This window comes from Myxocyprinus asiaticus, chromosome 15 (assembly GCF_019703515.2).
Source record: "Myxocyprinus asiaticus isolate MX2 ecotype Aquarium Trade chromosome 15, UBuf_Myxa_2, whole genome shotgun sequence".
Classification (NCBI taxonomy): domain Eukaryota; kingdom Metazoa; phylum Chordata; class Actinopteri; order Cypriniformes; family Catostomidae; genus Myxocyprinus; species Myxocyprinus asiaticus.
Genome location: NC_059358.1, coordinates 15,291,509 through 15,317,236, shown reverse-complemented (window position 1 = coordinate 15,317,236; position 25,728 = coordinate 15,291,509). Strand labels below are relative to the sequence as shown.

The window sequence follows — 25,728 nt, the reverse complement described above, 5'->3', positions numbered from 1 at the left end:
CCCAGAGTTTTTTTTTAGTAGCAAGTTACTTAGATATCCACTATCAGAACTGAGTATTTTTGTGAAATAGTCTGTACTTAGTCTATACCCATTTTCCACAATCTTTCAATTGTTTTCTATAAAGCCATTCGCAGAGGCATCATTATTTAAATTATTTTTTCACGCCAGTCTATTATTGTGGTACAATCTATTCCAGAAAGACCCACTTCAAAGCGACATTTAAAAGCAAAATGAGCTATGAATGGTCACTTGTCATTGGAAGATCTCTTCCTGTCTAAGTGTATGGTTCTTGCCCAGAATAAGCTGCAATGTGGACCAAACCTTCTGCCCTGCAGTCATGCTAGACTAGTTGTCACCCTCAGTCAGGTTACTCAGTCTCTAAGTGAAGACTTTTGGTCCACCAGGTTGATTTAACCATAAGACTCTGTTCACTAGCAACAAATGCTGTAGACTATAAATACTGCCCTACCCACATTCAGCTATGACAGCGTTTGATGAAATGGAGTGTGGTTCTTTCTTGTTGTCCTGACATGAATTCATGCCTCCTGAAGCCTTTCATCTTTCTCTGAGGGCTCTGACAAGTAGTGGCATGTATTGACAGGCACAGGTGACTCCATCAGTGGTGTTTGAAGTGAAGGCCTTTCTCCCAGCTGGACATGGATCTGAGAACTGATCTGTCTGCCCTCGTCCTGCAGCGTGTCTGAGCCGACACTGCTCGACCAGGATAAATCTGCTTTGATACAGTTCACTCCCCTACTAGAGCACCCAAAATAAACATGATGAAAGAGTGATCTGTTCTTCCTTACTGCTCTTGTCTCCAGACGAGTAATGGGAGGTGGATATGGGAACAAATTTGTAAATGTGTGCCTAGACACAAAGAGGTGGGGGATAAAAAGTTATATTTCAAAGCATTTTAAGATTTTGTCTCACAATAATGTACTGTATCTGTATTCTAACATCAAGAATCTGTATTTTTAGATAATTTTTCATACTAGTATTTTTGGGCAAAATAAATTGACAACCACTCAAGTGTGCGAAAAGATTAATCGTACTGCAATATTAGCTGAACAAACGCTCAATCATTTCTGTGTGACCAAAATGGCAACTCAGAATGAGTCTATAACTTGTATAATTTGTAAAGATTTCCTAACAGATCTTCCATACAGCTAGACTACAACAGTTTTCATTTACGTTATTAACTTAGGGAGTTCAGCACTTTTTGTGCAAAGCACCAATTAAAGTCCAATAAAGATGAACGAGAAACAAGTAAGTAAATGATTACAGTTGCAATTCACTTAACATAATAATTGCAACATTATCGTACCACAGATATCCATATAACACCATACTGTATCACCAGATTCCTGCTGATGATTCCCTGGTTTGTTGACATCAAACAAACATACACCACTTTTAAGCTGTACACTTTGCTCTGCCCTTTAGGGAAACTATGCACACTTGCAACCCATATCAGAAATCTGAGCACTCTTGGAAAAAAAAAGAGCACACATGGTCACAAGAAAGATTAGCTAGTGACACATTCCAGAGTATTTCTCAGTGGTACAGCACAGAGAGTCTTGAGCAAGGATCACACAGCTGGACTACTGGCCTGGAAGAGTGGAATCACTTTGATACCAAAGCCTGGACTGATGTTAGTCTGGAATGAGGAACAAACAACACTGACACAAACTCCACCAGCAGCAAACTGTTGGCTCCAGGGGGATCTGGAGGTAGAACACTGATGACATATAAGAAAAGCTGTTGCCTCCAGGCAAATGCATTTTGAGTATGTGTAGAGCAAATATATATTTTTTATTTTCTTTTAGGATTTGCCTGTGCAAAAGTTGCTGCTGCGATGCTAGGGTGATCTGGGTGGTTGCTTTCTAGCCCAAGCCAAAAGAACCCACCTCCAAATCTCTATGATATGTTGGTCTCTATAAAAGACCACTTTAAATTCACTTTAAAGCTGCCAGTATGTTCAAGGTATACTCAAACATTTGCCACACTTTCCAGCCTGACCTTATACTTTGGACTCTTTGCTTCAGGAAGACAATGCACAGTACTTTGAAGAAGAACATATTCTTTATCATCAGCACTGAATGAATGACTCACCTTTACGGGCGATGCGGATGCAGTTTATCCTTGTTTCCTGTGAGAAAACAGAGAAAAGAGAGATTGTTAAGATATAGTTTCACGCTGTGGGGAATATTCAAACAGCTGAAATAATATTGCATGTTACCTGATGTGATGTTAAATGGGCTCCCACTGACTTTTGCTGATTCATCAACAGCATGAATGCCAGTATAAAAGTACAAATACATTCAGAAATAGCACTGCATCTCATTCTCACCTTGGCATTAATAGGAGTTGGTATATGAGTGTGTTTACTTATAGTTTGGAAATATATATTTGTCCCTTGACTGCATTGAATTTCTCTTGATCATTGTGCAACACGATTACATTCTCATTCCTATAAATGTGATGCTACAAAAAATTAAAATAAATAAATAAACAAATAAATAAAAAATTAAAAAACAAATATTCACTATAATGTGAAAAAAATTATGATATATAATACCACAAAAAGCATTGTATTACAGTGTTTTTTCCTTCTGTAATAAACTCAGCAAAAAAAAGAAACGTCCTATCACTTTCAACTGCTTTTATTTTCAGCAAAATTAACATGTGTAAATATTTGTATGAACATAAAAAGATTCAACTAAGACATAAACTGAACAAGTTTCACAGACATGTGACTAACAGAAATGGAATAATGTGTCCCTGAAAAAAGGGGGAGGGGGGGGTCAAAATCAAAAGTAACAGTCAGTATCTGGTGTGGCCACCAGCTGCATTAAGTACTGCAGTGCATCTCCTCCTCAAGGACTGCACCAGATTTGCCAGTTCTTGCTGTGAGATGTTACCCACTCTTCCACCAAGGCACTTGCAAGTTCCCGGACATTTCTGGGGGGAATGGCCCTAGCCCTCACCCTCCGATCCAACATGTCCCAGACGTGCTCAACGGGATTGAGATCTGGGCTCTTCGCTGACCATGGCAATACACTGACATTCCTGTCTTGCACACATAATGTGCAGTATGGCTGGTGGCATTGTCATGCTGGAGAGTCATGTCAGGATGAGCCAGCAGGAAGGGTACCACATGAGGGAGGAGGATGTCTTCCCTATAACACACAGCATTGAGATTGCCTGCAATGACAACAAGCTCAATCCGATGATGCTGTGACACACCGCACCAGACCATGACGGACCCTCCACCTCCAAATCGATCCCACTCCAAAGTACAGGCCTCGGTGTAACGCTCATTCCTTCGACGATAAACGCGAGTCCGACCATCACCCCTGGTGAGACAAAACCTTGACTCGTCAGTGAAGAGCACTTTTTGCCAGTCCTGTCTGGTCCAGTGAAGGTGGGTTTGTGCCCATAGGCGACATTGTTGCCGGTGATGACTGGCAAGGACCTGCCTTACAACAGGCCTACAAGCCCTCAGTCCAGCCTCTCTCAGCCTATTGCGGACAGTCTGAGCACTGATGGAGGGATTGTGCGTTCCTGGTGTAACTCGGGCAGTTGTTGTTGCCATCCCGTTCCTGTCCCACAGGTGTCATATTCGGATGTACTGATCCTCTGCAGGTTTTGTTACATGTGGTCTGCCACTGTGAGGATGATCAGCTGTCCTTCCTGTCTCCCTGTAGCGCTGTCTTAGGCGTCTGACAGTACGGACATTGCAATTTATTGCCCTGGCCACATCTGCAGTCCTCATGCCTCCATGCAGCATGGCTAAGGTACATTCACGCAGATGAGCAGGGACCCTGGGCATATTTCTTTTGGTGTTTTTCAGAGTCAGTAGAAAGGTCTCTTTAGTGTCCTAAGTTTTTATAACTGTGACCTTAATTGCCTACTGTCTGTAAGCTGTTAGTGTCTTAACGACCGTTCCACAGGTGCATGTTCATTAATTGTTCATGGTTCATTGAACAAGCATGGAAAACACTGTTTAAACCCTTTACAATAAAGATCTGTGAAGTTATTTGGATTTTTACTAAATTATCTTTAAAATACAGTGTCCTGAAAAAGGGACGTTTCTTTTTTTGCTGTTTACAATAAAGAATTATTACATTAATGAGAATCTAATAAGAATTTCTATTGAGAATTTGAGTAATAAAACTCAAAAGTAAAATGTTTGTTTAAGCATTACAGTAATACGACATGAAGTGTCATGAAAATAATGTTCCAATGCAAAATCACTTTTTGATGACTGTGTTGAATTGCACTTAGACAATATTATTATACTCTTATTTCAAACATAAATGTACTAAGTTCAGTATAAGTGTACTGGTTTTGTATTTACAATCATTAGAGCCATTTTCTCCTTTCTACAAATAAAATGCAAAAAAAAAAAAAAAAGGGTTTAGTCTTAGTTTTAGGGTTAGTCTGTAGTAATATCAACTTACTTAACATAAAACAATATAAGTCTATGATATATCCCCATTTAGATAGCTGTGTGTGTGCATGCATGCATGCGTGTGGTAAGAAAGATAGAAGCCTTTAATGTAAAGAAAACTTAATTTGAGGATAAAAGTAGCAGGAGAGATGACTTCCAACTAGGAGAGAAATATAAAAGGACCTAATTTGTTTGAAATCACAGCTGATGACATAGTGGTGTTACGAAAACGACCTCTGTCAAATAACGCTAATGAGATCCAAGCCTGTAATCCAATTCCATCCCGCCACCTTGACAAGACGATGCATTATCAAATTAAGATATACAGATGCTAATTTTAGCATTATGGACCAATTATGCAAATCTTCTCATCCGCAAAAAGGAGTGAGAGGCCTCTACTGAAACTGGGGCTAAATTACTTTTTTAATTGAAAATCCATTTCAAGTTGCCTTGGCTCCTAAAGCCCATCATAACCCTATATCTTTTCAGAAAACATTCAAAATGAAAGGGGAGGGGGGTAAGAAGTACAACAAGGCTAGAGACAGACATGCATGGATATTTAAAGAGAGTGAAAAGGGACTTGCATGGATATTTCAGTCCCCCTTAAAGATCCAAATGCTTAAAAATGTCATTTAGGCCAATCCAGGCTTTACGAGAGTCCCATCTTTATCTGCTCGGACAGCCATCATTGAGATGCAACTGTGCCATGGTTCCCAATACACACTCTCCCATGAGAGCATATCACAGGGATAAAGCAAACAGTGTATGTTCTCTTCTAGCACAAAGCCGGTCTTAGATGTCACAACCTTAAGACCACATAGCTCACCATGCGTTTGAGAAAAGAGTGACCCCAAATGACAGACGAGAGACAGCCAGTGAGCTTTGATCAGACAGACGCAGACACAAAGCTTTAAGCTTCCCTGCTCTATTTAATCAAATTTGTGGGAACAGTCATGGCAGCCACTGCAAAAGGGGATCTGTCAGCAAACTCAAGCTAAGTAAATGAATTATGAGCACTATAAATATAACAGACCCGGGGAGGCAGGAGAAAATAACTTATTAGAAAGCACATACTTGGTTCAGAGTGGGAGGGAGACGGGGTAAACGCATGGGAGAGAGAGAAAGAAAGAAAAAGTGAAAGAGATGGAGAGAGAAGAGATGAGTGAATCTCATAACACCCTGCAAGAACAGGTCAACAATGAGAAATTTACACCCAAAAAATGCCTGACAGCTGCATTCTTTTTGTTTTGCCTCTAAGGGCTGTTAAGGAAGTGAAGGATAAAAAGTAAATATCAAAGGGCAGGGAGACAACAGCCTTTTGTAAACAGCCAAGCATCAAAAAACTTTCAAGTATTTCTTTATACTGTATATATTTATCACTCGTTAGCAATTACTGACAGCATTCACAGCTCTCTAATGGCTATCTATAATTGCTAGAATAATGGCTAAAAAAGCAGTGGAGGACTTTCTTCTTTGTACTGCTGCCAAAAGCTTTAAAGCCACTTAAAGCTATAAAGTTGGCCAAGAGGCAAAGCAAAGTATATTAGCATTGTTTATTCACATTGAGTATAAAAAAAAAGTCTGTACACAACAACTAAAATTGGGAACAAGGGAGTGCTAAAGGTTAGCTTACTCTCCTGAGCTACATTCTCTTTCGTTTAGACAGCCTTTATGGCAGTTATTGCAGCATAAAATATAGCCGAATAAAATGAATATTTAGCTAAAGGTCGGTCAAGTAAATCTGGAGAACCCAAAGGAGCATGAGCCGAGCGCTCGGTTTTCAGAGTCAAAAGAGAGAAACCAAGGGGGAGGTACACCCCCAATGGGTTGGCTGACAGGTGCATTTTCAGTCTGTAAAGACTGAGAAGTCCTGATGGGTTTCAGCAGGCAGGGAGTTTGTGTCTGTACGATAGGTCAACAGACGCATTTCCTTAAAAGGCCGCCAAAACCCTGTTGTCAACGCTAGGTAAAGTCCGTCCAAGTTTTGTGTCTTTGAATTGCATTTCAGAAGACTGGAATGAGCTGTGCTGGCATAACCATTCCTCCAGGTACTGAGCCAAAGAGATAAACTTCCTCTAAATGTCATCCACATCTTTATGAGGATGAGGTTTTCAAGCTGGTGTCAAATCTAAATGGACCATTAAAAAATTATTTTCACTTCCACAAGCCTGAAATGCTCTGAGGTTTAATAGCAGATAATTGTATAAATCAAGTAACTAATAACCATGAAATCAGAAGGCAAGAGCTGGAGAAGTAGACTCCTCAAGATGGCAGTTGGCTTGTGTAGAGTCCCATGTGTTGTGTCCTTCATCCTTGAAATCCTTCAGTTACAGGATTGAACTAATGAGAATCAAGCATGCCCAGAAGTGTGTTGGCATTGCAGCAGTAGCACCATATAGTACTTAGACAGACACAGGCGAGTGGGCAGCATGATCAGGCTCCCATTTCCAAGTGGGTCATGGATAGGCCCAGATGGAATCTATACACTTTTTTCACAGATTTTAGGAGGACTTGTACATGCGGAAATCATGTTAAACGGACCTGAAATTACCACACTCTTATTGCTAGCTGAAACCATGATCACATTAACCCAATTATTTAAAGGTGAAGTTTGTAATTTCTAGACAGAATTGCAAAAATAATTACTGTTTTCAAACAGTTTTCCTGAACAATCTCCTGACATCCACTGTCAAACAGGTAGTCACGCCCCAAACGCATGCAAATGGTTGAGGAACTGTTGCTAACTAGTCGAGGTGCTTAAAGAAAGCAACAGGTGCGTACGACTTCATTCAGTGCTGCGCAGACCAATCAGCACCTGACTTGAAGGAGTGCATGTCGGTTAGAACTTTTGTCTGACTTTAGATGCACCACCGCGTCATCACTGTGACATATGCCATCAAAGTACAGAGAAGGAGATGCGAGACCAGCCATCTGGCTGAGCCAGCACAGTTGATGCAAAGTGGATGCACAAGCTCTGATGACGACATAGCTTATTTGCGATGACTCACCGAAGAAAACGGTAACATATGTTTCATGGGCTGAGTTCGCAATAGCATACTACACGTACTACTCTTATTACTTCTGCTATATCAATCTATGGCAGAAATAGTAAGAGTAGTATGATAGTAAGCCATTACCAAGGTGTTTATTCTGACACCTTCTGTTCCGCTAAACTCTCACAAATACGTGTACCCTTAACAGTACATGATTTTTATATCATATAGTATGTTATATTTGTTTATCATAATAATATCATGGTTATTCATAAAATACTATTAAAAATGGTTAAAAATATCGACTCCATCATTGGTATTAAAATAATATAGGCTTTGATTGGACTTCCTTCTTGTTCACAAAGCAGGTTATAATGTATTGGAAGTCATGAGAGCTGGATCTAGGTGCAGCGAAATAGTATTTAAAAGTAAACAAAGTACAAATTAACAGGGTAAACACAGGAACAAAAGAAACATCCACGATGGTAAAAACATAGGAACAGAGAAAACATCTACTATAGGAATGGGTCCATGAACAGGAGGTCAAAACATATAACAACTGACAAGGACTGAACAAAAATCAGGGCATTATATACACAAAGACTAATGAGTTAATGAAACACAGGTGAGGACAATCAAGGACAGCTGGCAGTGATGAGGGCAGGGAATTATGGGAAATGTAGTCCGGGAGGAACAGATGATGGGAGAAACACAAGGCAAACAACAGTGAATCATGACACAGGTACTGTTTTAAGCAGCACAAAACCTTTTCAATTTTCTGGTTATGATACGTAAAATTTAAACCTCAAAACATTGCACGGTCTGCTCTGACTGATTTAGGTTCGGCACATGACGGGAAGTGCAAAATGTCCTCCCCTGACTGCAACCGGCAGAATTGATAGGGCAAGGCGCAGTTCAAGTCATGGAAATTAAACTATGAGGCTAACATATAGTTAGCATATTAGGCATGGGAAAAGACAAATTATTTTCATATTGAAACAAACTACATTACCTTAAAGGGATATTGTGGGTTCAATACAAGTTAAGCTCAGTCCACAGCATTTGTGGCATAATGTTGATAACTACCAAAAATAATTTTTACTCATCCCTCCTTTAAAAAAAAAAAAAAAAAAGAAAAATCGAGGTTACAGTGAGGCACTTATAATGGAAGTGAATGGGGCCAATTTTTGGAGGGTTTAAAGGGATAGTTCACCCAAAAATGAAAATTCTCTCATTTTTTACTCACCCTCATGATATCCCAGGGGTGTATGACTTTCTTTCTTCACAAGAACACATCTGAAGAAAATTAGAAAAATATCTCAGCTCAGTAGGTCCTTAAAATCCAAGTGGACGGTGATCTGATTTTTGAAGCTCCAAAAATCAAAGACAGTCAGCATAAACATCTTCGATACATCAATACATTGACTCCAGCAGTTAAATGAATGTCTTCTAAAGCAATACAATCGCTTTTGTTGTGCAAAAAGATCAATATTTAAGTAGTTTTTAAATCATCGCTTCCGGTAAGCTTCAAGAGAGGGTGGAGATCATGAGGACTCTCGTGTGATGTATTACTGTTGCCATGAAGTGGATGTAATCTCAAGTTCTCCTCTCGATTGAGACATCAAGGATAAGCACACAAATGCATCATTGTGAGAAAAGAAAGAGCTAAAAACAGATCTAAACCAAAACCATCTGAGCTTCTGTACAGCATTCCTCCTTCTCACTTGTAAACAGTGCTGCTCTTCCGGCTGTGACTCACGTGCATCAGTTCTTACGTTTCAAATGCCAATGCAATTACGTCCCACGCGCGTACCTCTTCTGACAGGAAGCTCAACTTAGAGTAAATAAAGATTTAAATATTGATCTTTTTGCACTAAAAATGATCGTGCCACTTTAGAAGACATTAATTTAACAGCTGGAGGCATATGGATGACGTTTATGCTGATTGTCTGTGATTTTTGGAACTTAAAAACCCTTTCTAGATTGACCCTTTCTAGATCCCCTTCAATTTGCTTATCGAGCAAACAGGTCTGTGGATGATGCAGTCAACATGGGATTGCATCATATCCTGCAACATCTGGACAGACCAGGGACATATGCAAGGATCCTTTTTGTGGACTTCAGTTCGGCTTTCAACACCATCATCCCAGCTATTCTCCGGACTAAATTACACCAACTCTCTGTTCCCACATCTATATGTCAGTGGATTACCAGCATTCTGACACACAGGCAGCAGCTTGTGAGACAGGGGAAATTCACTTCCAGCACCTGTACAATCAACACTGGTGCCCCCCAGGGATGTGTGCTCTCCCCACTACTCTTCTCCCTCTACACCAATGACTGCATCGCCAAGGACCCCTCTGTGAAGCTCCTGAAGTTTGCAGACAACACCACTGTCATCTGCCTCATCCAAGATGACGATGAGTCTGCATACAGAAGGGAGGTTAAACAGATGGCTGTCTGGTGCAGTCAAAACAACCTTGAGCTGAACACGCTCAAATGGTGGAAATTATTGTGGACTTTAGGAGGAACCCCCCAACACTGTCCCCCCTCACCATTCTAAACAGCACTGTGGCAGCAGTGGAGTCATTCAGGTTCCTGGGCACTACCATCTCACAGGACCTGAAGTGGGAGACCCACATTGACGAAAAAGGCCCAGCAGAGGTTGTACTTCCTTTGCCAGTTGAGGAAGTTCAACCTGCCACAGGCGCTGCTGATACAATTCTACTCAGCGGTCATTGAGTCTGTCCTCTGCATTTCAATAACTGTCTGGTTTGGTTCAGCTACGAAATCAGACTTCAGAAGACTACAAAGGACAGTTAGAACTGCTGAGAGGATTATTGGTTGCCCCCACTCACCCTGGCCACTAACTTTTTGAACTGTTGCCTTCTGGCCAACGCTTCAGAACTCTGAGCACCAGAACCATCAGGCACAGGAACAGTTTTTTCCCCCAGGCTATCCATCTCATGAACAGTTAAAACTGCCCCTTTGAGCAATAATTAATGTGAAATACACAGCTTAGTCTTTTTATATTATCCAACACATCCTACCTCTTCTGCCATTACATTCCCTTGCACTGTACATAACCGATTTGTATTTAGATTTGCACTACGTATGTGTGTGTGTATGTATGTATATGTACGTATATATATTCATATATGTGTATATGTGTATATATGTGTATATGTATGCATATGTATATGTGTGTGTGTATATATATATGTATATATATATATGTATTTATGTATGTATGTATGTATGTATATATTTATATATTGTCTATTCTATATATACTTTTTTCTTTTCAATATTTATCTATTTTTTATTCAATTTTAATTATTTTTTAAAAGTCTTGTTGCTGTTTTTGTATTGTTGTGTACTGGAAGCTCCTGTCACCAAGACAAATTCCTTGTATGTGTAAGCATACTTGGCAATAAAACTCATTCTGATTCTGATAATGAGAGAATTTTCATTTTTGGGTGAACTATCCCTGTAAAGGCATACATTTGAAGATTATAATTTTATAAAAGCACTTACATGAATTCTTCTGTTGAAACTCGCGTATTATTTGAGCTATTTAAAGTTGTTTACATTTTTACAGTAATTTTAGGGATTTAGGGTTTGTTCACATTACATCGTCATGGCAACAAAGTTGTAAAATTAGCTATAACTTTACACAGAAAAGGTTATTAAGTGATTTTATCACATTCAAATCATGTTTACATGCATATTGTGGCTACATTTTTGAAAAAGTGAGTATTTTAAACTTCAAAAAATTGGCCCCCATTCATTTCCATTGTAAGTGCCTCGCTGTAACCCAGATTTTTTCTTTGTTTAAAGAAAAGGACGGATGGGGGGCCTGGGTAGCTCAGCAAGTATTGACGCTGACTATCACCCCTGGAGTCGCAAGTTCGAATCCAGGGTGTGCTGAGTGAATCCAGCCAGGTCTCCTAAGCAAACAAATTGGCCTGCTTGCTAGGGAGGGCAGAGTCACATGGGGTAACCTCCTCATGGTCACGATTAGTGGTTCTCACTCTCAATGGGGCATGTGGTAAGTTGTGCATGGATCGCGGAGAGTAGCATGAGCCTCCACATGCTGTGAGTCTCCACGGTGTTATGCACTGCAAGCCACGGGATATGATGTGCGGATTGACTGTCTCAGAAGCGGAGGCAACTGGATTAAGGTGAGTAACCGTCCCACCACAAGGACATACTAAGTAGTGGGAATTGGGCATTCCAAATTGGGGATTACAAAAAAAAAAAAAAAAAAGGACGGACGAGACTAAATACATTTTTGTGGTAATCAACATTATGCCACAAATACTGTTGATTGTGTTTACCTTGTATTGAACCTGGAATATTCCTTTAAATAAACAAAAATATAAATGGCAGCAGATGTGTAGAACTTTAGCCGCTTTTCCACCATCAGCTGAATGGTTCTAAGCACGGTACGGAACTGTTACAGTAGCATTTCCACTTGAGCACGATTCGGCACGGTATGACTATAAACCATTCTCAGCCTGGAATTCTCTGCATAGTTAGCTAACCACACTCATGATGGTTTAACTAGTATTGTAGCCAACATTTATTTTTCTACATGCCTTTTTTGTCAGGGAAGTAGATTACTAGCTCATTTAAATTCAAAATACATCAATATATTTTCATATAATATTTTCATATAATACTTATAGAACATTTAGTCAATAAATTACCTTTTTAGCTAGTCTGGGAACTTTAACCTTTCTGCATGTTCGTGTCTGGTGGCAAACACAAGCCCTCAGCAAATGATGGTAAACCTATCGCCATTTTCTCTTTACTTTACCTTTTGCGACATGGTCCATGTCTTTGCTGTTTGTTAGCAGAGTAAAACCAGGGAAAAAGCAGTCCTAAAAACTGGAATATGTTATCATCCTCCATAGCGCGTCGCACTCGCTCCAATGTTCACCTCTCTTCATCGCCAACAGACGGATCTGTTTCATACATCTGGTTCATGCACCACAGTGGAAAAAGAAATTGTAACCGCGCCAACTGGCACGGATCGGCACGAAATGGTACGGTTTTGCGATCAGAACTGTTTGGCCCGATGGTGGACAAGCGGCTTTTGTGAATGGCCGTTTAAGTGTTCTGTGAGCGAAGATTCAGTTTGGCCTTAGTCGTGGATCTCTATTGACTACTGCCAGTTACGACAAACTATATTAACATCAAATGGCAAAGCACTAATCAAATCTAATCTAATCCAATGCACTACCGGACACCCAGATTTATATTTTTCTTCTGACCACGGAAAAATATAGAGTGCTTTCCTTGCAAGAAACTTGTTTGGCACCTGTAGCGATCAATTTTTGAGCAGCAAGAGATGCCCATCTCCCCGGCTTTTTTCCAGGATCTTACAGCTAGACAGAGTTCATTCTCTTTCTCAGCTCCAGCCCTTCCTAACAACATAAGCTGCCAACTGATCTATTTTTGATCAGCTGCACCTGTGCCCAATTATCCCTGTGAAATGGTTTATGCCAGCGAGACGGTATTCCTTGTTGCTTATTCTCTTATCTAGTCATGGATGGAGAGCATGGGGGGCTGTTTTTCCTCCATTTTTCCATTTGAACAAAGTCTGAACACCAAAAGCCTGGAGTGTGTTGATATTCTATCATTTATTTCAATTTGGGACAGTGGCATGCAGTATCTTCTGGGTGTGAAGAGTGTGAGGAGAAAAACAGAAATCCCATAAGAACAAGTTATTATCTAATGTTTGTGTAGATCCAACTAATTGCAGATTTAGTTTCACACAATTAAAGGAATAGTTCACCCAAAAATGAAAACGTGCTGACAATTTACTCGCCCTCAGGCCATCCAAGATGTAAAAGTTTTTATCCTTAATCGGCGCTTCCGCCAGCTCTCTGTAGATGTTTGAATGTACCTAACTCTCGTGTGAAGTACGTTCCTCTGTGGTAAACAGAGCGGAACTTCTGAATTCTCGCGTGAACGCGCCAACAGCGACAGTGACGTGAGGCATTGAGTGTTTACAGGAAGCAATTTTTTAAAGTTAAAAGTTTTATTTAGAGATTAGTTTTTCACACAAACGTATCGATTCACTTCAGAAGACATTACTTGATTGGCTGGAGTTGTGTGGATTACTTTGATGCTGGCTAAGTGTGCTTTCTGGACCGTCAAAAATTGGTGTCCATTCACTTGCACTGGATGAAGCTAAAAACCTGGGATACATTCCTAAAAATCTTAAATCCTGTTCTGATGAAGAAAGAAGGTCATATACATCTTGGATGGCCTGAGAGTGAGTAAAGTATCAGCAAATTTTCATTTTTGGATGAACTATTCCTCTAATTCTACTCTGGTTTTGGTTTTTATCTCCTGCTGTGCATACTGGAAACAATCTGTACAAGTGTGCAAGAATAACATTCTAAGAGTTAAAAATCAATAAAAATCTGCATCACAAGCTTTTAAAAGTGAGTAAATTTGCTGATGTAGGGGAGACCCGGGCTAGCTGTCACAAAGGGAAGTTATAACAAGGGTTATTTCTATATCTCAGTAACTATAAGATTTACGATCAAAAGTCCAATTGCACAAATATTGATTTTCTCTAATAGTTTTTGTGAATGCAATCCTCCAAACCAAATTGTGTATTTAAATAATATCAAACAATATCATAAAAGCATTTAAAAAAAATAAAAAAAAATAGCAAAAAATAAAAGTACATTTTGAACAAAAGGTTGAATTGTGTTCTAAGGACAAGGGTATTATCATAAATGTCAGGTTGGGACAAATGTCCCTTTTTAATGGGGTTAAGTTGATAATTAATTTTGGTGGCCAAAACAATGGTTTGATATTTTTATACTGTATGTTAATGTGGTGATGGGGCGTGGCCGAGCGATGTCTGTGGAGAACGAGGCCACGGGAGGAAGAACAATAAGGACTGACACCTGTGGGAAATTATCTCTATCAGCTGTTTGTGTTTGCAGTGAGAGCTGAGAGGGGTATAAAAGAGCAGTCCAGTCCACCGGAGGAGAGAGAGAGAGACACACAGCAGAGTGTTGTGTGTGTTTTGTGTTGTGCTGAAAAGCAAACCTTGTTGTGTTAGATGAGAAGGTGTGTAAAATAAAAGACTTGTGTTGAACGTTTACCTGGCCCTCACTTCCTCCTTGAGAAGAAAGTCAGAGACCTTGTCACTGTGGTGTTGAAACCCAGGAATTTGAGGAAGTTATGCCGTCATGGAGTCCTCACCCTTCGCCGAGCTGATCAAGACCCTCGCCAGTATCCACCAAAAGCTCTGCTTGAGTTGCGCCAGGAACAGGAGCAGCGATTCCAGGTCATCCTTCAAGCTCAAGCAGAGGACTGGCAGGTGCTATGGAGCTTGATACTCCAGGGGGCTTCCACTGGCATGACCTCAGGCGCCACCCCCTCCATGACCCACTTCACACTGGGCAATTTGGGGCCAGAGGATGACCTGGAGGTGTTTGTGGAGCTGTTTGTGCATACAGCAGAAGCAGCGGGATGGCCAGAGTCCCAGTGGGCAGTCCGCCTGCTGCCACTGCTGTCAGGAGAAGCACAACTGGCAGCCCAACAACTATCTGTCGCCAACCTCCTGGGGTATCAGGACTTGATACGTGCCATTTTGCAACGGGTCGGCCGCAGCGCTTGCGCTTCCGCATGTGCTTCCACTCGCTGACACTGGGCGAGCTCGGCCGCATGTTTGCCTTTGCCCAGCAGCTCCGTGACTCCTGCCGGCAGTGGCTGCTGGCAGCAGAACGTGACGCCATGGTCGTAGTCGACCTGGTGGTGCTGGAGTAGCTGATAAACCAACTACCGAAAGGGATGGCAGAATGGGTCCTGTGTCACTGCCCGCCATCGCTGGATGAGGCGATCCAGCTGGCAGAGGACTATATGGCGCCGTATTCGGGGGGGCGGTAATCCCTCTTCTTCTCTCTCTCCTCCCTCCCCATCACCTTCCCCTCATCCTGTTCCTATTCCCCGGAAACTGGGAATTCCTACCCCAAAAACCGGTTCCCCGGTGCCGTGGGCCGTTCCTCTAACCCGCTCTGCTCTCCCCAACAGGCTGGTGAATCTGCTGGCGCAGGTGTGGGCATGAAGTCTGGGCCGGTCTGCTGGAGCTGTGGGGAACCTGGGCATTTCCGGGACCAATGCCCCACGATGGAGGTGGAGACATTGGTCCGGGTCCCTGATGCACCACAGAACGCAGGGCATACCGGATACCTGTGAGTATTAAGGGGGGGTACATATCAAGCCTTGGTGGATTCAGGTTGTAATCAAACCTCCATTCACTAAAGCTTGCTTCAATCCGAGGCTTTGGATACAAGCCAGAGGGTGAAGGTAAGGTGTGTGCATGGGGATATCCAAAATTACCCTGTAATGATGGTCACTATTCAATTTTGAAAAAAAAAATAAAATAATCATTTGCTGGTTGGGGAGGTTGAGCCAGGGCCATCTACATCAGCTCCACGTCAGGAGGACGTAAGGGAGGGGGAAGTCTCGGCTTCCCCAGCCCTTAGAGGATTCCCTGCTGGGGATTACCCTCTGGAGCACTTCTCACCTTCACAAGTCACGGAGGTTGCCTGGTTGCAAGAAAAATTTTCCAACATTTTCTCGCGTCTTCCCAGTTGTACGAATCTCATAGAGCACCATATCGAAACCACCCCATGGGTAGTGGTACACAGTCATCCCTACCGCTTACCTGAACACACACACACACACACAAAAAAAAGTTCGGGAAGAATTAAAGGCCATGCTAGATATGGGGGAAATAGAAGAATCCCACAGTGACTGGGCCAGCCCGGTGGTGCTGGTTCCGAAGAGTGACGGCTCGGTCCGGTTCTGTGTGGATTATAGAAAAGTCAATGCGGTGTCTAAATTTGATGCGTACCCAATGCCTCAGATTGATGAACTGCTCGATCGGTTAGGCGCGGCTCTCTTTTATTTAGACAATGGATGTGACAAAGGGACATTGGCAGATCCCCTTAACTCCCATATCCCGTGAAAAAAACGGCATTTTCCACACCATTTGGCTTACACCAATTTGTCACCCTTCCTTTTGGTTTGTTCGGGGCACCGGCTATGTTTCAGTGGCTCATGGACAGAATCCTCAGACCACAAAAAAGTGTGTAAAATAAAAGACTTGTGTTGAACTTTTACCCGGCCCTCGCTTCCTCCTTGAGAAGAAAGTCAGAGATCTTGTCACAGTTACATTAACAGTTTCATGATTTTTTTTACATGTTTCTGAAAAGCCTTTAATAGCCTGTTAAATGGCAGGTTCCATTGTGACAACTTACCCCATATAATGCAACAACATGCCCTGCTGCTGTGTTAAATGAACTGTATCTTTTTTTAAGGGCAATAACAAAGTGGAAATGTTCAATAGCTGTTTTGTAACAAGACTTTAAAGGTATGTGCCTATACAGAAAATGACTTAAAGGGATAGTTCACCCAAAAATGAAAATTATCTCATCATATGACTTACTTTCTTCTGCAAAACACAAATTAAGATATTTTGAAGAATATTTCAGCTCTGTAGGTCCTCACAATGCAAATGAATGAGTGCCAAAATATTGAAACTCCAAAATCCACATAAAGACAGCATAAAAGTAATCCGTATGACTCCAGTGGTTAAATCCATGTGTTCAGACATCAATATTTTAGTCATTTTTTGTCATCAATTCTCCTCCTTGCCCATTAGGGTGCAAAGGATGTGAATCACCAAAAACAGAAGAAGGAGAACGAGAAAGTGAAAGTAAAGTGGAAATTGACTGAGCAGAGAGAAGAATTTATAGAAAGAAAAGACTTAAATATTGATCTGTTTCTCACCCACACCTATCATATCGCTTCTGAATATATGGATTTATCATCTGGAGTCATCTGGAGTACCTTTATGTTGCCCTTATGTGGATTTTGGAGCTTCAAAATGTTGCCACCCATTCACTTACATTGTATGGACCTAAAGAGCTGAGAAATTCTTCTAAAAATTGTCGATTGTGTTCAGCAGTAGAAAGAAAGTCATACACATCTGGGATGGTGTGAGGGTGAGTGATTGATGATTTTCATTTTTGGGTGAACTTACCCTTTAATAATAAACCTACTCCTATAACAAATCAACTCCACAACAAATCCACTCTTTGTTAATAAGTCAAGGATTAAGAAAATCCAAGCCCTTGTTTCAGACACTTACCCCTCTGAAGTTGCTCATGGCCTGGAAGTAGATGAGGTAGTTCTTCCTGGGGTCTAGGGGGCTGTTCCAGTAGCCATTGTAGGTGTGGTTGTCCCCCACAGTAAAGGGTGTGGCCTCGGGCAGGCTGCTCGGTGGCAGTTCGGCTGTGTAGTAGTTTGGAGCTCCACGCGCCTGGGCCTCACCATGAGAGGTAGGAATGGGGAAGCATTCCTGAACACCAAGCTCTCTCTTCACCTTCCTGCTGGCTTCCTCCTCCACAACCACTTGATACGTACTGTGTATATGAGCACACGCAGTGATGTATTCAATTACATGACACAACACTCAATGACAAGATGCTTTAATATAGATTGTTAATGGTAACAGTCCCTGATGGAATATATTTTAAGACATTCTGTAATAACACAGTAATAGTATCATAATAACACAGTTATGACAATAATAATGCATTGTTACAGTAAATAATGCACCTCACCTAACAGGAGCTCCGCGGCCTTGAGCTGGACGTAGCAGAACTGTAATGGTGCTTTCGGTCTCACTCAGGGGTGATGGCATGTCCCCATAATCAAACGTAGGAGCTTGAAAGTGAGAGTCAAAGAGAGATAGAAGTGATGGAGAGCAATAAAAAGAAAGAAAGAGAGAATAAGATAAAAATAACTAACTTTCTAAAACAAAACTTCACTTAAACACTCTGTGAAGGCTTGTGGTAAACATAACAGGAACTTACTAATTAAAAGGTGTTGTTTGGAACTTTTAAATCGTTGCCAAATGAGGAAAAGTTTACATTAATTATTAAAACGCACAATAAATCGCTAAACATTTTAATTAGAAAAAATTCATGAAGGACGCAAACATTTTTGTCTGAAATAAGACCACCCTTATTCATTACAACAAGAAACACTACATAAGAAATCACAGCTTTTCTCCTCCAAACCTGTCCCTCTGCTTGACTTGAACTCAGGGTATAATTAAAAGGTGTCCGTGTGGGGCAAACAGAGGGGAAACTAATTTAGAAGGATCTGAGTCTGGACTGCATTCTTCCCCAGAGATGGATGTGTTGAGCAATAATGCTTTCTTTAATATTAGCAATCAATTAACGCTGACGAGCAAAGCCAAACAATCTGCCAGAAATCAATGACTATGGTATTAAAAGCAGGTTGGGTAAAATTGCAGCTGCAGGAGATCACGTCAATACAAGTGAGGTCTCTAATGGCTTTCAATGCTTTGACACATCAGCTGAAAACACAAACACGATGTTGGTATACATATATATCATGCAACTGAGAGATATAAGAAGCTCAAATGTAGTATGCACTCACAAAAAAGCATACAAGGGGTATTGTGTGCATTTATCCCCATACATAGAAACTTCAAGCACTAAGCCATGAACCTATTCTTACAACATCTATCACTGTAACAACACCTACATCTCCAGGAACACTGTGCCCACAGGTGCACATACTGAAGTGTTTTGGGGGGTGGGGGAAGAAGAGCTATCTCTCTCTCTCTCTCTCTCTCTCTTTCTCCCTCTCTCTCTCTCGACCAATTTGGGGTTTTCAATGGCCAAAGTCAACATCGAGAGAGCAGTGTGGCTCATAAAATGTGGGTTTCAAATGTCTTGTGAAAATGTATCTATTTCTATTTTTTTCAGTTTTTTTTCTATTACAAATTACATTATCAGAATATCAGTTTGAGTGGATTAAAAATAGCCCTTTTGCTTTAATGAAAACATGTACACAAGCTGGCAGGGAGCAAACCTGATCCTCAATGTTATCCCAGCCTGATTTAAGGTGTACTCAGCAATGTTTTTCCTCATTTAAAAAGTTTTACTTCTAAAGAAATTAATAGTAATTTTGAAACATATGTATAAAATCATGACCACTCATGTGAGATGAACAGTTCAGTCATATCAGTAACCTTATAAAAGCTCTTTTATTCTACATGGGGCAGGGATGCCTCATGGGGTCAGCCATGTTAGCATCACATGACAAGCTAAATACTATTTGTTTAATCTCAGTAACTTAATCTCAGTTATTGGACATTTTCATTCATGAATTAAATTAATCCTGGTTTACTGTGCATAATGAATTTCTACATTGGAATTTGTAACTGATAACTACTGTGTTTGAATGATGCAGCATCCAGGCCACTATGTGTCAGTATAAGCCATACTTCGACATACTTCAAAAAATTACTGAGTGCACCTTTAAGAATGTTACAAATAGCATCTTGTGTGTTTCAATGGAAGCAAGGAACTCTGAACTTTCAATCACAGGCTAAAGGACAAGGTTGACAAAATGTTTGTTTTTTTTAATTTTTTAATTTCAGACATTCCAAGTAGACTTGAACCCTATTGAATACTGGCTGATATTGATTTGTTCCTTCAACACACAAAACCACAATGCTTCCAAAAGAACAGAGGAAGATCTCTATTGCTACTAATTCACAAGTCCAGTGGCAAATATGCTGAACCTGAACACCTGAACACACACATCTTTGCATCAGTCCTGGAAAAAGAAATCCTGATTTAACATGAGCCATGTCTGGCAGACAGCAGCATATGGTGCTGTTTTGTAAGTCAGGCCGGTTTGCGAACGGTGTCGATGACAGTGATGTCAGTTCTCTTTGAGACGAGAGGAAATGTGTAACATCCTTGAAGAGGCGGTTGGGTTCTGAGCATCTGCTGTAATTCAGTATCAGTATCGCTTCCTCTGATCCACACGGGAATACATAATGGCTCTTAAGCGTTGAAACTACACACATATGTGCTTCAGAGATCAATAGCGCAACTGAAAAAAACTCTGGAGTTTCACAACCTGGTTTTATTTCTTTGTTCCCATCAATTCAACTACTGCCATGCATTTCAGGAGATGTCTGACTGAGATATCTCCCAAATGATCGGAGCCATCAGAGGCATTTTAATCAATGGTTTATACAGTAGATTCTACCTGGCAATTCTGAAGAATGCATATATGCATTCTTTTATTCTCTTATTCTCTTAAAATAATTTAGCGTCATTGCACAAGTGTGAAAGTTTTCTTTAAAAAAACAATAATATTGTCTGTATTTTTCTAAAATGTCAAATAAAAAAACCTTTATACTTGAAATTAAACCCCATACTACAGTCATACTAAAGCAGACAACCTTTTCTTGTTTTTTGTTTTTTTTGTTTTTGCATATCTAACACAATTCATTCAACAGCAAAAAAAACAACAAAAACAAAAAACAAAAAAAACACATGAAACCCAATATTTACAAAGTCATATGTGGTTTGAAATCCAGTTAAAATATGATATTTATGAAATGCGTCTCTGAACAGGCAGATCAGTTTTCAAGTAGTTTTTTTCTCGTTATTCGGATACATGTGTCATGTCACATTAAGTGTACAATTTTGTATGGAGCTGTCTGAATCTACTCGTTTCACTTACTCTTTGCTCATATAGCAAACAATGTGACTTGTAGTGAATAGTGAAAGTGTCAATGGTTTTGGACAGAGTATATGCATGAATAGTTCACAGCAGCAGATGTAAAGACAGTCAAGCATACACACACATATTTGCATGCACAAACTCCTGTACAAGCACCCACAGTGCTCCCCTCTTCCCCCCAAACCATACACACTCCTCACCAGAAATATTGGTGGTTATCTCAGTGAGAGCTGTTTGGCCAAAACCCTTGGCAGTGCGCGCCCGAACAGAGATTAGATAGGTGGTGCCAGGATGCAGGTTGGAGAACATATGGTAAGTCTCGTTCCTCAGCTTGGATACAGTGCGCCGCGGGCCTGGAACGTTGATCCCTGGGTCTGAAGATTCAATGCTCTGGTAGCTAATCTGTAATTGCACACATTAAGACCAATTAAATGAGTCACAGATTATTCATATTGTCATTAAATATTGCAATAGCAGTTCACCAATTTCATTTCACAACACTGTTTTGGAACTAATCATGTAATGACTCAGTGTGTGGTAACTCAGATCAAACAATGTTTTATGAAAGGTTTGCTAACCCCGACACCCTTACTAACATTAATCAGAGTGGGCTGACAATGATTCACACATCAAATAAAACATCTAATGTATGAACAAAACAAGACAGCCTACTCACAACTACCAACGTAAAGCAAGTGGGCATGTTCCACTACCATGTTTACAGCAACAAAACAAAAAACAGGGTTCCAACACCTTTTCACCATTGAATTTCAATGGCTTTTCAAGTCTTTCATGATTACTGGATAAATGGTATTTCCTGATTTATCCAGATTTTACATGACAGTGGGAACCCTGAAAAATGTACTGTGGCAGTACCATGGTACACTGATGGTATCAGTTGGTAATACCACGTTGCTTTGATATATACAGTAACATGGTACTTTATGATTATCATATTCACATAACGTGGGACTTACATCAACACATGGTATTACCATGGAACATGTCCAAATTACCATGATAGCTTTTGGTACAGTTTAATAAGTGTTAGATATGTCATCACTACCATTTCTGACAGGCCTATAGCAAATAGAGCTAATAAACATGTGCAACCCCTCCATATATCAATACGAATGACTGCTTTTATCTTATATCTTCTGTAAGGACAGAAAGAATATTTGGACAATACTCTGTATTTTGTTGGCCTCTGAGTCCTTTACAAACTTTGTGCTTAATCTTTCTGATCACAACCAGGGGCCTGTAGAGATTATGGCCTTAGCTGCATAATGCATGTGTGTTCAAGTCACAGTTTGCTGCTAGGATTTAAGAGACGTTCACTGCACCTGTACCCGGCCTCTTTTTATGCTTCTTTAGATTTGAAGTGTGGATAAAAGCAGTGGGGGAGGGCTGGAGGGGGAACAGTGCCCAGCAAGCCTTTGGTCGATAGTGCTCAGAGAAAAGCAGACAATGCGCTAATCTGACAAAAAAATGAGAGCAAATTCTCCAGGCGTCATAAAGCTCTGCCTCGCTCTTATTATTTTGCTCTACATCTCTCTGTTTGCCTGAGGAGATCAGACTGTTACATCCATGAAAATCTGTCCTTGCCTCCACTTTACAGGTCAAGCCTTTAAATCCCCTTTAGAAAACATCCTTGAGAAGACTTTGTGGCTGTGGTCTGGGGAGCCTTTGCGGCACTTTTGTGTGCGCTATTTTAGAGCAAAAACCTGCAACTTATTCAATAAACACCTGCAATCCGGTTAACCAGAAGCTAAATGAGCTAAAACAGTACTGCTTTAGGAGTATTTAAATGAAATCATTGCCATTCTTTTCAGTGCAAACAGCGTCTCCTTCATATGTAAATCAGGTTTATTATAGATCTTATTATAGGCTTATTATAGTGCCTTATTCACAAAACTCTGCGCAATTAGCGTTGCACTATTACCACCAATGGAAAGCAGGTTGTAAATGAAATATCATTACAAATACACTCAAAAAAAGATTTTTCAGGTTGTTCAGTTTACTTAATTAAAATGTACTAAAGCAAAACAATTCTAGAACATTTTGTCTTAACTTTATTTCATTACGTTCTATCAAATTAAATGTAGCATTGATGAAACTGGCCGGGGATTTCAATTTCCCAGCATGCTTTGCAGGGGACTGGATGGGGTGAACAAATGTTAAAACTAAGTGTTATTTTATGCATTTTTGAGTAAGATAAGAATAGGAAGAGGTTTGTTCACGTTTAATGTTGTGTTATATTGGCATTTAAAAGGACTGTTTGTTAGGCTTTGTTAGGATTGTTTGTTAGAGTTTTTGGAGTTATTGTTGTGAAAACTGGCGAACAAGCTTAGGTTGAGGATGGACTCTCACTTTCGGTGTAGTTTGATTTGAGTACTGCTTAGCTCTATAAGCGGTTGCTATCAAACTGACAGTGCAACAGTTTCACTGTCGTTACACTTGCTCACCTGGCATATACTAATGTTTAATAAAATAAATTTAGTTGGACTAACTTTTTAGATCAATTTATTAGATCTTATCTAGTTGGTCTGACAAAATTAATTTATGTTTGTAGAGCTAGAACAAGTCAGTTCAAGCCAATTATTTTTTGTTGGAAAAATGTAATTTAATTGCATGGAAAAGTTTTCCTCAATTTAATTAAATTCAGTGAACTTGTACATTCCCAGTAAAGTGTGCCAGACCTGGGTAGTCTGCTGCGTCCTCCACCACTGAGCACTCCGAACCAACCCACAAGATCTGGAACTGCATTTTGCTAATTTCGTTCAGCACTAAATATATGATTGTGTTTGTGTCATTATCTGACTTGCATAAACCTTTCAGTGAATCAGGTGCTAAAACAATGCAGACAGTAAGTGCAAATAAACAAGGCAACCAGTGGCTGCAACTTATTCTTAGTGAAATCCTCACTGTGTGAAGATAACAAGGAAGGGAACATCTGATGGATAGAGGTGGCATTGAAAATTTGCGACAGTCTTAGTACAGCCATAGCTGAGGCGAATGACAAATCCGCAAACAAAAGCGACTTTTCCTCTTGAGGTGAGATGGGTGTTTTGGAGCATGACAGTGGCAGCGTTCTCACAACTTTTTGGGAGAAGTGAAGTGACACTGAAGCAGGCAGTGTGACCAAAGAGAGATAGAGACAAGAGTGTGAGTATGTTCTGGAACAGAGGAGCAGAGAGACAGATGCTGACTGTGGGAGGCCTGCCACCTTTCTATCGTGGAGGCCGTATCTGTGTGCAGTGAAATGAAGATTTGAAGAATTGTTAGCTACCCTATTTTTTGGGACAAAGGAGTAAGTTTCTGATTTGCTGAGGCACTTGATCTATCAATATAATAGTACAATAATATAATGATTAAAAAAAAATTGGAGCACAAGACTATGGAGGGAATTCACTAAGAAAGAATTGTGCCTACCAATACCATTGTTTATTTGCATGCACTGTCTGTGTTATTTGCGCCGCTGATTCACTAAAGGAATTAAGCACATCAGGTAACGGTCCAGCCACAAAATATGTGCTGAGCACAATTTCCACAGCACATTTACCAATGTTGCATGCCTGTTCTGACTACTAGGTTGTAATGCAGCAGGCTAATCATATCTAGCATACTTTGCTGGTACAGCACTGCTCCATCACTATGATCCAGAAACCTGAATAATCCCTTTAAAATGCCTAAAGTTACCTCATCTACCCGTATCCGGATATTTACCTGATTACAACCTCATTTGATCTTTATTTGACTAAATATCACTGCCACGATCAATCAAAAATGTACAAAATCTTTTTTTTTTCTTTTTTTTTCTCCCCAATTTGGAGTGCCCAATTCCCAGTGCGCTCTAAGTCCTCGTAGTGGCGTAGTGAAACGCCTCAATCCGGGTGGCGGAAGACGAATCTCAGTTGCCTCCGTGTCTGAGACCGTCAACCCGCGCATCTTATCACGTGGCTTGTTGAGCGCAGAGACATAGCACATGTGGAGCGCGGAGACATAGCGCGTGTGGAGGCTTCACGCTATTCTCCACGGTATCCACGCACAACTCACCATGCGCCCCACCGAGAGCGAACCACATTAAAGCGACCACGAGGAGGTTACCCCATGTGACTCTACCCTCCTTAGCAACCAAGCCAATTTGGTTGCTTAGGAGACCTGGATGGTGTCACTCAGCATGCCCTGGATTTGAACTATTGACTCCAGGGATGGTAGTCAGCGTCTTTACCTAGGCCCCCCAAAATCATCTCTTTTAAAAAATAATTAAGTTTACAACCAGCTTTCTTTGAGCGGTAATAGCATTACATTAAATTACATGCAACAGACTTTTGAGGAAAAAGGCAGATTTTTGTGAATAATTGGCAGACTTTTATGAATAAGGCCTAATTTACATAGAAAGGAGGTATGTTTGCGCTGAATAGAATGGCAATGACTTAAATTTAAATATGGCACAGCTCTAATTTAGCACATTTAAAGCCAGATTAAGCTGGATAGTGTGTAGATATAATTTTTTTAATGTTTTGCGTGACTGTTGCATGTAGCTGTTTAGTGCATTTTCCCCCATGTGTGTTGAGTTTTAATCATCTGATTACAAACAAAATGCACTTAATTAGAAGAAATTCCATGACAAAAATATGTTGAAGATTAGAAAATTAAAAAATG

The 25,728-nt window shown here is 40.5% G+C and overlaps 1 protein-coding gene across 8 annotated transcripts in view; it reads right to left on the bottom strand.

The window, feature by feature from the left end:
• LOC127453286 (receptor-type tyrosine-protein phosphatase U) overlaps positions 1–25,728 on the bottom strand; it is a 330,391-nt gene that overhangs the window by 64,968 nt on the left and 239,695 nt on the right. For all 8 annotated transcript variants that reach the window (XM_051719543.1, XM_051719544.1, XM_051719545.1 and 5 more), the window contains exons 10-13: positions 21,264–21,465; positions 18,111–18,213; positions 17,636–17,909; positions 2,113–2,149 (exon numbers count right to left, since the gene is read on the bottom strand). In XM_051719543.1, the coding sequence (XP_051575503.1) occupies positions 2,113–2,149; positions 17,636–17,909; positions 18,111–18,213; positions 21,264–21,465 (616 nt within the window). The remainder of the gene's footprint in view (positions 1–2,112; positions 2,150–17,635; positions 17,910–18,110; positions 18,214–21,263; positions 21,466–25,728) is intronic.